We start from the raw sequence: 15,722 nt of genomic DNA on the forward strand, positions 1-15,722 counted from the left end.
CACTGATCCAACAACTCAAGACTATTGATATAACAAGTCAAGACTATTGAGCTAATGACATTGATACAACAACTAAAGACTATTGATATAACAAGTAAAGACTATCGATACAACAATGTCAAGACTATTGATATCACCAATCAAGACTATCAACACATCAACTCAAGACTATTGAGTTGATGCCATTGATACATGAAATCAAGATGATCGATACAACAAAGTCAAGACTGTTGGGTTGATGTAATTGATACATCAAGTCAAGACTATTGATACAACAAGTCAAGACTATTGATACAGCAAGTCAAGACTATTGATACAACAAGTCAAGATACAACAGGTCAAGACTATTGATACAACAAGTCAAGACTATTGATACAGCAAGTCAAGACTATTGATACAACAAGTCAAGATACAACAGGTCAAGACTATTGATACAACAAGTCAAGACTATTGATACAACAAGTCAAGATACAACAGGTCAAGACTGTTGATACAACAAGTCAAGACTATTGATACAACTAGTCAAGAGTGTTGATACAACAAGTCAAGACTATTGATACAACAAGTCAATACTATTGATACAACAAGTCAAGACTATTGATACAACAAGTCAAGACTATTGATACACAAGTCAAGACTATTGATACAACAAGTCAAGACTATTGATACAACAAGTCAAGACTATTGATACAACAAGTCAAGACTGTTGACACAACAAGTCAAGACTATTGATACAACAAGTCAAGACTATTGATACAACAAGTCAAGACTATTGATACAACAAGTCAATACTTTTGATACAACTAGTCAAGACTATTGATACAACAAGTCAAGACTATTGATACAACAAGTCAAGACTATTGATACAACAAGTCAAGACTATGGAGCTGATGGCACTGATACAACAAGTAGAATCACACTGAACGTTAAAAAAAAATACATACATCTGAACCATTTCAGAGGAAACAAAATCATGTATTTCAATGGTTGTTGGATCATTTTGGATTTCAGGGGATTTAGAGTTTGAATTGTTTGGATCGTTTAGATCCTTTCTTAGGAAAACCCAAACATGAAGTTAAAAAACGGCTGAGTTGATAACACTTTCAAGGATACATCAGCAACAACAAAAACAACAGACAAGTCACATTGAATGTAAAAAAACATCATCAATAAATCTTACCTTGATCATCAATATTTAGGTTTTTAATCATCCACTGTACAATTTCAGAACCTGCAAGACAAAACATAAAACATTCAACATCCTGCTTCTGCTGGTATCTAAAACATGTCAGCGCAAAAACTCAACATATTTTAATAACTTTACATAAATCTCTCTTCTCATGTACAGTAAATTGTTCCGTGCATATCAAAAGGAGAGGTGAATCTGAAACATCACCACTGCTCTCGTCTCCTTACTGCAGAACACCTCCTAGCAGGTTATATTCACCAGAACCCCTCCTAGCGGGTTATATTCACCAGAACACCTCCTAGCAGGTTATATTCACCAGAACACCTCCTAGCAGGTTATATTCACCAGAACACCTCCTAGCAGGTTATATTCACCAGAACACCTCCTAGCAGGTTATATTCACCAGAACACCTCCTGGCAGGTTATATTCACCAGAACCCCTCCTAGCGGGTTATATTCACCAGAACACCTCCTAGCGGGTTATATTCACCAGAACCCCTCCTAGCGGGTTATATTCACCAGAACACCTCCTAGCAGGTTATATTCACCAGAACACCTCCTAGCAGGTTATATTCACCAGAACACCTCCTAGCAGGTTATATTCACCAGAACACCTCCTAGCGGGTTATATTCACCAGAACACCTCCTAGCGGGTTATATTCACCGCTCCCACTAGCCAATCCATTTCTAAAGGACCAGGCAGAATACCAAAGCAGAGCTACATTACAGAATACATTAAAAAGCAGAGCTACATTACAGAATAAATTAAAAAGTGAGACAGAGTCAATCTGCAGAGACTACATTACAGAATAAATTAAAAAGTGAGACAGAGTCAATCTGCAGAGACTACATTAGAATGTAGATTAGAACACAGAACACACAAAGCCAACTGCTGGGTTTGGATAAGTCAAGTCAAGTGCCTTTATTTCCCTGAATGCCTTTAATCACGGTTAGCTAATCAAATAAAACGACATTCAATCAGTGTAAATTCTAATAGACCCTCTATAGACCCATATGATTCTAATAGACACTATATGGACCCATATGATTCTAATAGATCCTCTATGGACCCATATGATTCTAATATACCCTCTATAGACCCATATGTTTCTAATAGATCCTCTATAGATCCATATGATTCTAATAGACCCTGTATGGACCCATATGATTCTAATAGACCCTGTATGGACCCATATGATTCTAATAGATCCTCTATAGACCAATATGATTCTAATAGATCCTCTATAGATCCATATGATTCTAATAGATCCTGTATGGACCCATATGATTCTAATAGACCCTGTATGGACCCATATGATTCTAATAGACCCTGTATGGACCCATATGATTCTAATATATCCTCTATAGACCCATATGATTCTAATAGACCCTCTATAGACCCATATGATTCTAATAGACCCTCTATGGACCCATATGATTCTAATAGACCCTGTATGGACCCATATGATTCTAATAGATCCTCTATAGACCCATATGATTCTAATAGATCCTCTATAGATCCATATGATTCTAATAGATCCTGTATGGACCCATATGATTCTAATAGACCCTGTATGGACCCATATGATTCTAATAGACCCTGTATGGACCCATATGATTCTAATAGATCCTCTATAGACCCATATGATTCTAATAGACCCTCTATAGACCCATATGATTCTAATAGACCCTCTATGGCCGCGACCGGGAGACCCATGGGGCGGCGCACAATTGGCCCAGTGTCGTCCAGGGTAGGGGAGGGAATGGCCGGCAGGGATGTAGCTCAGTTGGTAGAGCATGGCGTTTGCAACGCCAAGGTTGTGGGTTCGATTCCCACGGGGGGCCAGTATGAAAAATAAAAAAAGAATGTATGCACTCACTAACTGTAAGTCGCTCTGGATAAGAGCATCTGCTAAATGACTAAAATGTAAAATGTAAAATATGATTCTAATAGACCCTCTATAAACCCATATGATTCTAATAGACCCTCTATAGACCCATATGATTCTAATAGACCCTCTATAGACCCATATGATTCTAATAGACCCTCTATAAACCCATATGATTCTAATAGATCCTCTATAGACCCATATGATTCTAATAGACCCTCTATAAACCCATATGATTCTAATAGACCCTCTATAGACCCATATGATTCTAATAGACCCTCTATAGACCCATATGATTCTAATATACCCTCTATAGACCCATATGATTCTAATAGATCCTCTATAGACCCATATGATTCTAATAGACCCTCTATAGACCCATATGATTCTAATATACCCTCTATAGACCCATATGATTCTAATAGACCCTGTATGGACCCATATGATTCTAATATACCCTCTATAGACCCATATGTTTCTAATAGATCCTCTATAGATCCATATAATTCTAATATACCCTCTATAGACCCATATGATTCTAATAGATCCTCTATAGACCCATATGATTCTAATAGACCCTCTATAGACCCATATGATTCTAATATACCCTCTATAGACCCATATGATTCTAATAGACCCTGTATGGACCCATATGATTCTAATATACCCTCTATAGACCCATATGTTTTTAATAGATTCTCTATGGACCCATATGATTCTAATAGACCCTCTATAGACCCATATGATTCTAATATACCCTCTATAGACCCATATGATTCTAATAGACCCTGTATGGACCCATATGATTCTAATATACCCTCTATAGACCCATATGTTTCTAATAGATCCTCTATAGATCCATATGATTCTAATAGACCCTCTATGGACACATACGATTCTAATAGACCCTCTATGGACCCATATGATTCTAATAGACACTCTATAGACCCATATGATTCTAATTGACCCTCTATAGACCCATATGATTCTAATAGACCCTCTATAGACCCATATGATTCTAATAGACCCTCTATGGACCCATATGATTCTAACAGACCCTGTATGGACCCATATGATTCTAATATACCCTCTATAGACCCATATGATTCTAATAGACCCTCTATGGACACATATGACTCTAATAGAGGAAGCGGCGGTTCCATCTGCAGAGTCTCTCTGTCTCTCTCTCCCCATCTTTCTCTCTCTCTCCTCTATCCCTCCTTCTTCCGCTTTTTTGATGGTTTGCCATGTTTCCAAGTGAAGCTGTTTGAGAGAATGCCAAGAGTGTGCAAAGCTGTCATCAAGGCAAAGGGTGGCTATTTGAAGAATCTCAAAAATATAATATATTTGTATTTGTTTAACACATTTTTGGTTACTACATGATTCCATATGTGTTATTTTATAGTTTTGATGTCTTCTCTATTATTCTACAATGTAGAAAATTGTTTTTTTTAAATAAAGAAAAAACCCTTGAATAAGTAGGTGTTCTAAAACTTTGGACTGGTAGTGTATATCTCACAAAACACTGTGTATATATCTCCAACACAACACTGTGTATATACAGTGGGGGAAAAAAGTATTTAGTCAGCCATCAATTGTGCAAGTTCTCCCACTTAAAAAGATGAGAGAGGCCTGTAATTTTCATCATAGGTACACGTCAACTATAACAGACAAATTGAGGAGAAAAAAAATACAGAAAATCACATTGTAGGATTTTTTATGAATTTATTTGCAAATTATGGTGGAAAATAAGTATTTGGTCACCTACAAACAAGCAAGATTTCTGTCTCTCACAGACCTGTAACTTCTTCTTTAAGAGGCTCCTCTGTCCTCCACTCGTTACCTGTATTAATGGCACCTGTTTGAACTTGTTATCAGTATAAAATACACCTGTCCACAACCTCAAACAGTCACACTCCAAACTCCACTATGGCCAAGACCAAAGAGCTGTCAAAGGACACCAGAAACAAAATTGTAGACCTGCACCAGGCTGGGAAGACTGAATCTGCAATAGGTAAGCAGCTTGGTTTGAAGAAATCAACTGTGGGAGCAATTATTAGGAAATGGAAGACATACAAGACCACTGATAATCTCCCCTCGATCTGGGGCTCCACGCAAGATCTCACCCCGTGGGGTCAAAATGATCACAAGAACGGTGAGCAAAAATCCCAGAACCACACGGGGGGACCTAGTGAATGATCTGCAGAGAGCTGGGACCAAAGTAACAAAGGCTACCATCAGTAACACACTACGCCGCCAGGGACTCAAATCCTGCAGTGCCAGACGTGTCCCCCTGCTTAAGCCAGTACATGTCCAGGCCCGTCTGAAGTTTGCTAGATTGCATTTGGATGATCCAGAAGAGGATTGGGAGAATGTCATATGGTCAGATGAAACCAAAATAGAACTTTTTGGTAAAAACTCAACTCGTTGTGTTTGGAGGACAAAGAATGCTGAGTTGCATCCAAAGAACACCATACCTACTGTGAAGCATGGGGTGGAAACATCATGCTTTGGGGCTGTTTTTCTGCAAAGGGACCAGGATGACTGATCCGTGTAAAGGAAAAAATGAATGGGGCCATGTATCGTCAGATTTTGAGTGAAAAGCTCCTTCCATCAGCAAGGGCATTGAAGATGAAACGTGGCTGGGTCTTTCAGCATGACAATGATCCCAAACACACCGCCCGGGCAACAAAGGAGTGGCTTCGTAAGAAGCATTTCAAGGTCCTGGAGTGGCCTAGCCAGTCTCCAGATCTCAACCCCATAGAAAATCTTTGGAGGGGAGTTGAAAGTCCGTGTTGCCCAGCGACAGCCCCAAAACATCACTGCTCTAGAGGAGATCTGCATGGAGGAATGGGCCAAAATACCAGCAACAGTGTGTGAAAACCTTGTGAAGACTTACAGAAAACGTTTGACCTGTGTCATTGCCAACAAAGGGTATATAACAAAGTATTGAGAAACTTTTGTTATTGACCAAATACTTATTTTCCACAATAATTTGCATATAAATTCATTAAAAATCCTACAATGTGATTTTCTGGATTTATTTTTCTCATTTTGTCTGTCATAGTTGACGTGTACCTATGATGAAAATTAAAGGCCTCTCTCATCTTTTTAAGTGCGAGAACTTGCACAATTGGTGGCTGACTAAATACTTTTTTTCCCCACTGTATGTCCAACACAACACATATATTTTCAGGTCTCTCCAGAGATGTTTGATCGGGTTCAAGTCCGGGCTCTGGCTGGGCCACTCAAGGACAGAGTGGACCAGAGACTTGTCCCGAAGCCACTCCTGCGTTGTATTGGCTGTTTGCTTAGGGTCGTTGTCCTGTTGGAAGGTGAACCTTCACCCTAGTCTGAGGTCCTAAGCGCTCTGGAGCAGGTTTTCATCAAGGATCTCTCTGTACTTTGCTCCGTTCATCTTTGCCTCGATCCTGACTAGTCTCCCAGTCCCTGCCTCTGAAAAACATCCCCACAGCATGATGCTGCCACCACCATGCTTCACCGTAGGGATGGTGCCAGGTTTCCTCCAGACGTGACGCTTGGCATTCAGGCCAAAGAGTTCAATCTTGGTTTCATCAGACCAGAGAATCTTGTTTCTCATGGTCTGAGAGTCCTTTAGGTGCCTTTTGGCAAACTCCAAGCGGGCTGTCATGTGGCTTTTACTGAGGAGTGGCTTCTGTCTGGCCACTCTACCATAAAGACCAGATAGGTGGAGTGCTGCAGAGATGGTTGTCCTTCTGGAAGGTTCTCCCATCTCCACAGAGGAACTCTGGAGCTCTGTCAGAGTGACCATCGGGTTCTTGGTGACCTCCCTGACCAAGGCCCTTCTCCCCCGATTGCTCAGTTTGGCCGGGCGGCCAGCTCTAGGAAGAGTCTTGGTGGTTCCAAACTTCTTCCATTTAAGAAGAAGTCTTCTCAGTCTTATGTCAGATTAGATAAGAACACGGGAGCCGTGACTTTGTATTCGGTGAACAGAGTCACAGATAGACAGCTGACAGTCACAGATAGACAGCTGACAGTCACAGATAGACAGCTGACAGTCACAGATAGACAGCTGACAGTTAAAGACAGTGAGATAAATCAACACTGCACTGTAAGCAGAGAACAGCAGACTCACAGACTGGCACTGATGTAAATGACATGTTTTCCCCTTAGTTTCTGGGTGGATAAAGTTCTTCTGAGGAGAGGAAATAAAGCAAAGAACCATGAAACCAAACTAAGAGGATCTGAGGAGGAGGGAATCAACCAGGGTACCCTTATGTGGTGGGAATCAACTAGGGTACCCTTATGTGGTGGGAATCAACTAGGGTACCCTTATGTGGTGGGAATCAACCAGGGTACCCTTATGTGGTGGGAATCAACTAGGGTACCCTTATGTGGTGGGAATCAACTAGGGTACCCTTATGTGGTGGGAATCAACTAGGGTACCCTTATGTGGTGGGAATCAACCAGGGTACCCTTATGTGGTGGGAATCAACTAGGGTACCCTTATGTGGTGGGAATCAACTAGGGTTGAACCTCAAATGGCACCCTGTTCCCTATATAGTGATATACTTTAGACCAGGTCCCTATGGGTTAGGGTTAGGACCTAGATGGTTCGGGTTAGGACCTAGATGGTTAGGGTTAGGACCTAGATGGTTAGGGTTAGGACCTAGATGGTTCGGGTTAGGACCTAGATGGTTCGGGTTAGGACCTAGATGGTTAGGGTTAGGACCTAGATGGTTAGGGTTAGGACCTAGATGGTTAGGGTTAGGACCTAGATGGTTTGGGTTAGGACCTAGATGGTTCGGGTTAGGACCTAGATGGTTAGGGTTAGGACCTAGATGGTTCGGGTTAGGACCTAGATGGTTCGGGTTAGGACCTAGATGGTTCGGGTTAGGACCTAGATGGTTAGGGTTAGGACCTAGATGGTTCGGGTTAGGACCTAGATGGTTCGGGTTAGGACCGAGATGGTTCGGGTTAGGACCTAGATGGTTAGGGTTAGGACCTAGATGGTTCGGGTTAGGACCTAGATGGTTCGGGTTAGGACCTAGATGGTTAGGGTTAGGACCTAGATGGTTAGGGTTAGGACCTAGATGGTTCGGGTTAGGACCTAGATGGTTAGGGTTAGGACCTAGATGGTTAGGGTTAGGACCTAGACGGTTCGGGTTAGGACCTAGATGGTTCGGGTTAGGACCTAGATGGTTAGGGTTAGGACCTAGATGGTTAGGGTTAGGACCTAGATGGTTAGGGTTAGGACCTAGATGTCTGTATAACAAGACATATTCAACCCAGCCAGCAGCCCTCTGGGCACCCAGACAGGACTGACTGTCTCTCTCTATTGAACCAGAGCCCAGGAGCCCTCTGGACACCCAGACAGGACTGACTGTCTCTCTCTATTGAACCAGAGCCCAGCAGCCCTCTGGACACCCAGACAGGACTGACTGTCTCTCTCTATTGAACCAGAGCCCAGCAGCCCTCTGGACACCCAGACAGGACTGACTGTCTCTCTCTATTGAACCAGAGCCCAGCAGCCCTCTGGACACCCAGACAGGACTGACTGTCTCTCTCTATTGAACCAGAGCCCAGCAGCCCTCTGGACACCCAGACAGGACTGACTGTCTCTCTCTATTGAACCAGAGCCCAGCAGCCCTCTGGACACCCAGACAGGACTGACTGTCTCTCTCTATTGAACCAGAGCCCAGCAGCCCTCTGGACACCCAGACAGGACTGACTGTCTCTCTCTATTGAACCAGAGCCCAGCAGCCCTATGGGCACCCAGACAGGACTGACTGTCTCTCTCTATTGAACCAGAGCCCAGCAGCCCTCTGGACACCCAGACAGGACTGACTGTCTCTCTCTACAGCACTATTCACAGCCTCTACAGTTTTGACAGCAGCTGCTATCAGCTGAAAGGATCCATTCATCTCCATGGACAGCACTATTCACAGCCTCCACCAGTATGTCATCATTATATTACCAAGAAGGAAAAACAGGACTCCTTGTTATTACAGAATCTGGACAGATCTGGGCAGGAGAATAAAACAGGGTGGGTCTCAAATGGCATCCTGTTCCCTAAAAGGAAAAGGGGGATACCTAGTCAGCTGTACAACTGAACGCATTCAACTGAAATGTGTCTTCCCATTTAACCCAACCCCTATATGGTGCCCTACTGGACTCTGGTCAAAAGCACTACAGTGGGGGAAAAAAGTATTTAGTCAGCCACCAATTGTGCAAGTTCTCCCACTTAAAAAGATGAGAGAGGCCTGTAATTTTCATCATAGGTACACGTCAACTATGACAGACAAATTGAGAAAAAAAATCCAGAAATACACATTGTAGGATTTTTTATGAATTTATTTGCAAATTATGGTGGAAAATAAGTATTTGGTCACCTACAAACAAGCAAGATTTCTGTCTCTCACAGACCTGTAACTTCTTCTTTAGGAGGCTCCTCTGTCATCCACTCGTTACCTGTATTAATGGCACCTGTTTGAACTTGTTATCAGTATAAAAGACACCTGTCCACAACCTCAAACAGTCACACTCCAAACTCCACTATGGCCAAGACCAAAGAGCTGTCAAAGGACACCAGAAACAAAATTGTAGACCTGCACCAGGCTGGGAAGACTGAATCTGCAATAGGTAAGCAGCTTGGTTTGAAGAAATCATCTGTGGGAGCAATTATTAGGAAATGGAAGACATACAAGACCACTGATAATCTCCCTCGATCTGGGGCTCCACGCAAGATCTCACCCCGTGGGGTCAAAATGATCACAAGAACGGTGAACAAAAATCCCAGAACCACACGGGGGGACCTAGTGAATGACCTGAAGAGAGCTGGGACCAAAGTAACAAAGCCTACCATCAGTAACACACTACGCCGCCAGGGACTTATCCTGCAGTGCCAGACGTGTCCCCCTGCTTAAGCCAGTACATGTCCAGGCCCGTCTGAAGTTTGCTAGAGTGCATTTGGATGATCCAGAAGAGGATTGGGAGAATGTCATATGGTCAGATGAAACCAAAATAGATATTTTTGGTAAAAACTCAACTCGTCGTGTTTGGAGGACAAAGAATGCTGAGTTGCATCCAAAGAACACCATACCTACTGTGAAGCATGGGGGTGGAAACATCATGCTTTGGGGCTGTTTTTCTGCAAAGGGACCAGGACGACTGATCCGTGTAAAGGAAAGAATAGAAAATCTTTGGAGGGTGTTGAAAGTCCGTGTTGCCCAGCGACAGCCCCAAAACATCACTGCTCTAGAGGAGATCTGCATGGAGGAATGGGCCAAAATACCAGCAACAGTGTGTGAAAACCTTGTGAAGACTTACAGAAAACGTTTGACCTGTGTCATTGCCAACAAAGGGTATATAATAAAGTATTGAGAAATGTTTGTTATCGACCAAATACTTATTTTCCACCATAATTTGCAAATAAATTCATTAAAAATCCTACAATGTGATTTTCTGGATTTGTTTTCCTCATTTTGTCTGTCATAGTTGACGTGTACCTATGATGAAAATTACAGGCCTCTCTCATCTTTTTAAGTGGGAGAACTTGCACAATAGGTGGCTGACTAAATACTTTTCTCCCCCACTGTATATAGGGGACACAGTGTCCTTTGGGACGTTACCATAGTAACAGAGACGGCAGCAGACTTTAATGACAACATTATGGAGCAGGACACACAGAAGGTGTATGAAGAACCAGGCAGCGTCAACATAAAGCAGCGTAGTTGTTTGTGTGTGTGTCAGAGCAGAGCATAATTATGGGCCCACTGATAGGTTAATACTGTTATTACCTACTGTCTTTATATGACCTCATTATAACAACACTGTGGACTAAACTATTCAATATCATCTGGAAAAGCAATTATGGTTGGTCATCCTGCAGTCTCTCTCTCTCTCTCTCTCTCTCTCTCTCTCTCTCTCTCTCTGTCTCTGTCTCTGTCTCTGTCTCTCTCTCTCTCTCTCTCTCTCTCTCTCTCTCTCTCTCTCTCTCTCTCTCTCTCTCTCTCTCTCTCTCTCTCTCTCTCTCTCTCTCTCTCTCTCTCTCTCTCTCTCTCTCTCTCTCTCTCTCTCTCTCTCTCTCTCTCTCTCTCTGAAATGTGAAGGCTTTGTGTTCCATAAAGTGGTCTCTCTCTCTCTTTCTTGAAGGGCTTCAAACTGCCCCATACCTACAATAAGTGAGATTGAGGGAAAATTGGAGGCTAAACTTGTAGGATACAGAGCATCCATAGACCATACCTTTTCCACATCTCAACAAGGGCCTTAGGTTCCAACCCGATGCTCCCTCTCAGTGTTTAGGATGCTATTCCAATGTTCTAGTGTTCTAAATTCTACTCCAGTGTTCTGCAGACTTGCGTAACCACCTGGAGAGCCGGGCACTAGCTACCTGTGTTATTGACGGAGTCCTCGACCCTCCTCTCCTCCAGAAACACTCTCTGAAACTATCTCATCCCCTCTGCTAACTTTAAACTCCATATGACATCACCCACAGGAAGCATTTCCAGTAGCGTGAGAGAGAGTAGTCCTGCGTTAGACCTTGACCTTTCTAAGGTCATGTATCCAGCAGCATGGTTCCATTACGCTTCTGGTACATAACGTACCACTCTGGCAGGAAGAAGCATCCAGGAGAGGCTTCATTAAGGCTGCTTCTGGTACATAACGTACCACTCTGGCAGGAAGAAGCATCCAGGAGAGGCTTCATTAAGGCTGCTTCTGGTACATAACGTACCACTCTGGCAGGAAGAAGCATCCAGGAGAGGCTTCATTAAGGCTGCTTCTGGTACATAACGTACCACTCTGGCAGGAAGAAGCATCCAGGAGAGGCTTCATTAAGGCTGCTTCTGGTACATAACGTACCACTCTGGCAGGAAGAAGCATCCAGGAGAGGCTTCATTAAGGCTGCTTCTGGTACATAACGTACCACTCTGGCAGGAAGAAGCATCCAGGAGAGGCTTCATTAAGGCTGCTTCTGGTACATAACGTACCACTCTGGCAGGAAGAAGCATCCAGGAGAGGCTTCATTAAGGCTGCTTCTGGTACATAACGTACCACTCTGGCAGGAAGAAGCATCCAGGAGAGGCTTCATTAAGGCTGCTTCTGGTACATAACGTACCACTCTGGCAGGAAGAAGCATCCAGGAGAGGCTTCATTAAGGCTGCTTCTGGTACATAACGTACCACTCTGGCAGGAAGAAGCATCCAGGAGAGGCTTCATTAAGGCTGCTTCTGGTACATAACGTACCACTCTGGCAGGAAGAAGCATCCAGGAGAGGCTTCATTAAGGCTGCTTCTGGTACATAACGTACCACTCTGGCAGGAAGAAGCATCCAGGAGAGGCTTCATTAAGGCTGCTTCTGGTACATAACGTACCACTCTGGCAGGAAGAAGCATCCAGGAGAGGCTTCATTAAGGCTGCTTCTGGTACATAACGTACCACTCTGGCAGGAAGAAGCATCCAGGAGAGGCTTCATTAAGGCTGCTTCTGGTACATAACGTACCACTCTGGCAGGAAGAAGCATCCAGGAGAGGCTTCATTAAGGCTGCTTCTGGTACATAACGTACCACTCTGGCAGGAAGAAGCATCCAGGGAGAGGCTTCATTAAGGCTGCTTCTGGTACATAACGTACCACTCTGGCAGGAAGAAGCATCCAGGAGAGGCTTCATTAAGGCTGCTTCTGGTACATAACGTACCACTCTGGCAGGAAGAAGCATCCAGGAGAGGCTTCATTAAGGCTGCTTCTGGTACATAACGTACCACTCTGGCAGGAAGAAGCATCCAGGAGAGGCTTCATTAAGGCTGCTTCTGGTACATAACGTACCACTCTGGCAGGAAGAAGCATCCAGGAGAGGCTTCATTAAGGCTGCTTCTGGTACATAACGTATCACTCTGGCAGGAAGAAGCATCCAGGAGAGGCTTCATTAAGGCTGCTTCTGGTACATAACGTACCACTCTGGCAGGAAGAAGCATCCAGGAGAGGCTTCATTAAGGCTGCTTCTGGTACATAACGTACCACTCTGGCAGGAAGAAGCATCCAGGAGAGGCTTCATTAAGGCTGCTTCTGGTACATAACGTACCACTCTGGCAGGAAGAAGCATCCAGGAGAGGCTTCATTAAGGCTGCTTCTGGTACATAACGTACCACTCTGGCAGGAAGAAGCATCCAGGAGAGGCTTCATTAAGGCTGCTTCTGGTACATAACGTACCACTCTGGCAGGAAGAAGCATCCAGGAGAGGCTTCATTAAGGCTGCTTCTGGTACATAACGTACCACTCTGGCAGGAAGAAGCATCCAGGAGAGGCTTCATTAAGGCTGCTTCTGGTACATAACGTACCACTCTGGCAGGAAGAAGCATCCAGGAGAGGCTTCATTAAGGCTGCTTCTGGTACATAACGTACCACTCTGGCAGGAAGAAGCATCCAGGAGAGGCTTCATTAAGGCTGCTTCTGGTACATAACGTACCACTCTGGCAGGAAGAAGCATCCAGGAGAGGCTTCATTAAGGCTGCTTCTGGTACATAACGTACCACTCTGGCAGGAAGAAGCATCCAGGAGAGGCTTCATTAAGGCTGCTTCTGGTACATAACGTACCACTCTGGCAGGAAGAAGCATCCAGGAGAGGCTTCATTAAGGCTGCTTCTGGTACATAACGTACCACTCTGGCAGGAAGAAGCATCCAGGAGAGGCTTCATTAAGGCTGCTTCTGGTACATAACGTACCACTCTGGCAGGAAGAAGCATCCAGGAGAGGCTTCATTAAGGCTGCTTCTGGTACATAACGTACCACTCTGGCAGGAAGAAGCATCCAGGAGAGGCTTCATTAAGGCTGCTTCTGGTACATAACGTACCACTCTGGCAGGAAGAAGCATCCAGGAGAGGCTTCATTAAGGCTGCTTCTGGTACATAACGTACCACTCTGGCAGGAAGAAGCATCCAGGAGAGGCTTCATTAAGGCTGCTTCTGGTACATAACGTACCACTCTGGCAGGAAGAAGCATCCAGGAGAGGCTTCATTAAGGCTGCTTCTGGTACATAACGTACCACTCTGGCAGGAAGAAGCATCCAGGAGAGGCTTCATTAAGGCTGCTTCTGGTACATAACGTACCACTCTGGCAGGAAGAAGCATCCAGGAGAGGCTTCATTAAGGCTGCTTCTGGTACATAACGTACCACTCTGGCAGGAAGAAGCATCCAGGAGAGGCTTCATTAAGGCTGCTTCTGGTACATAACGTACCACTCTGGCAGGAAGAAGCATCCAGGAGAGGCTTCATTAAGGCTGCTTCTGGTACATAACGTACCACTCTGGCAGGAAGAAGCATCCAGGAGAGGCTTCATTAAGGCTGCTTCTGGTACATAACGTACCACTCTGGCAGGAAGAAGCATCCAGGAGAGGCTTCATTAAGGCTGCTTTCCAAATCACATCCTATTCCTTATATAGTGCAGTATTTCACCCAATAGGTATGGGAGGTTATCAAAATGTGATTTGTTTTCGAATTCTCTGTGTAATCTGAGGAAAATATGTGTCTCTAATATGGTCATCCAGTTTGCTCAGTTTTTTGGTTAATTCATTCCAATGTGTCAAGTAATTATCTTTTTGTTTTCTCATGATTTGGTTGGGTCAAATTGTGTTGTTGTTGTTGTCCTGGGGCTCTGTGGGGTCTGTTTGTGTTTGTGAACAGAGCCCCAGGACCAGCTTGCTTAGGGGACTCTTCTCCAAGTTCATCTCTCTGTAGGTGATGGCTTTGTTATGGAAGGTTTGGGAATCGCTTCCTTTTAAGTGGTTATAGAATTTAACGGCTCTTTTCTGGATTTTGATAATTAGCAAGTATCGGTCTAATTCAGCTCTGCATACATTATTTGGTGTTTTACGATGTACACAGAGGATGTTTTTGCAGAATTCTGCATGCAGAGTCTCAATTTGGTGTTTGTCCCATTTTGTGAATTCTTGGTTGGTGAGCGGACCCCAGACCTCACAACCATAAAGGGCAATGGGTTCTATAACTGATTCAAATATTTTTAGCCAGATCCTAATTGGTATGTCGAATTTGATGTTCCTTTTGATGGCATAGAAGGCCCTTCTTGCCTTGTCTCTCAGATCATTCACAGCTTTGTGGAAGTTACCTGTGGCCTGATATTTAGGCCGAGGTATGTATAGTTTTTTGTGTGCTCTAAGGGCAACGGTGTCTAGATGGAGTTTGTATTTGTGGTCCTGACAACTGGACCTTTTTTGGAACACCATTATTTTTGTCTTACTGAGATTTACTGTCAGGGCCCAGGTCTGACAGAATCTGTGCAGAAGATCTAGGTGCTGCTGTAGGCCCTCCTTGGTTGGGGACAGAAGCACCAGAGCACCAGCAAACAGTAGACATTTGACTTCAGATTCTAGTAGGGTGAGGCCGGGTGCTGCAGACTGTTCTAGTGCCCTCGCCAATTCGTTGATATATATGTTGAAGAGGGTGGGGCTTAAACTGCATCCCTGTCTCACCCCATGGCCCTGTGGAAAGAAATGTGTTTTTTTTTGCCAATTTTAACTACACAATTGTTGTTTGTGTACATGGATTTTATAATGTCTCTCCCTCCCTCCCTCACTCCCTCCCTCCCTCCCTCTCTCCCTCCCTCCCTCCCTCTCTCCCTCCCTCCCTCCCTCCCTCCCTCTCTTCTCTCA

General features: G+C 44.0%; 1 protein-coding gene across 1 annotated transcript in view; it reads right to left on the bottom strand.

Annotated features, from left to right (window-relative positions):
• LOC123481289 (regulator of G-protein signaling 7-like) overlaps positions 1-15,722 on the bottom strand; it is a 114,986-nt gene that overhangs the window by 23,131 nt on the left and 76,133 nt on the right. Inside the window, exon 4 of the mRNA XM_045216270.1 lies at positions 1,181-1,231. Coding sequence (XP_045072205.1) covers positions 1,181-1,231 — 51 coding nt within the window. The remainder of the gene's footprint in view (positions 1-1,180; positions 1,232-15,722) is intronic.

This window comes from Coregonus clupeaformis, unplaced genomic scaffold, assembly GCF_020615455.1.
Source record: "Coregonus clupeaformis isolate EN_2021a unplaced genomic scaffold, ASM2061545v1 scaf0657, whole genome shotgun sequence".
Lineage (NCBI taxonomy): Eukaryota > Metazoa > Chordata > Actinopteri > Salmoniformes > Salmonidae > Coregonus > Coregonus clupeaformis.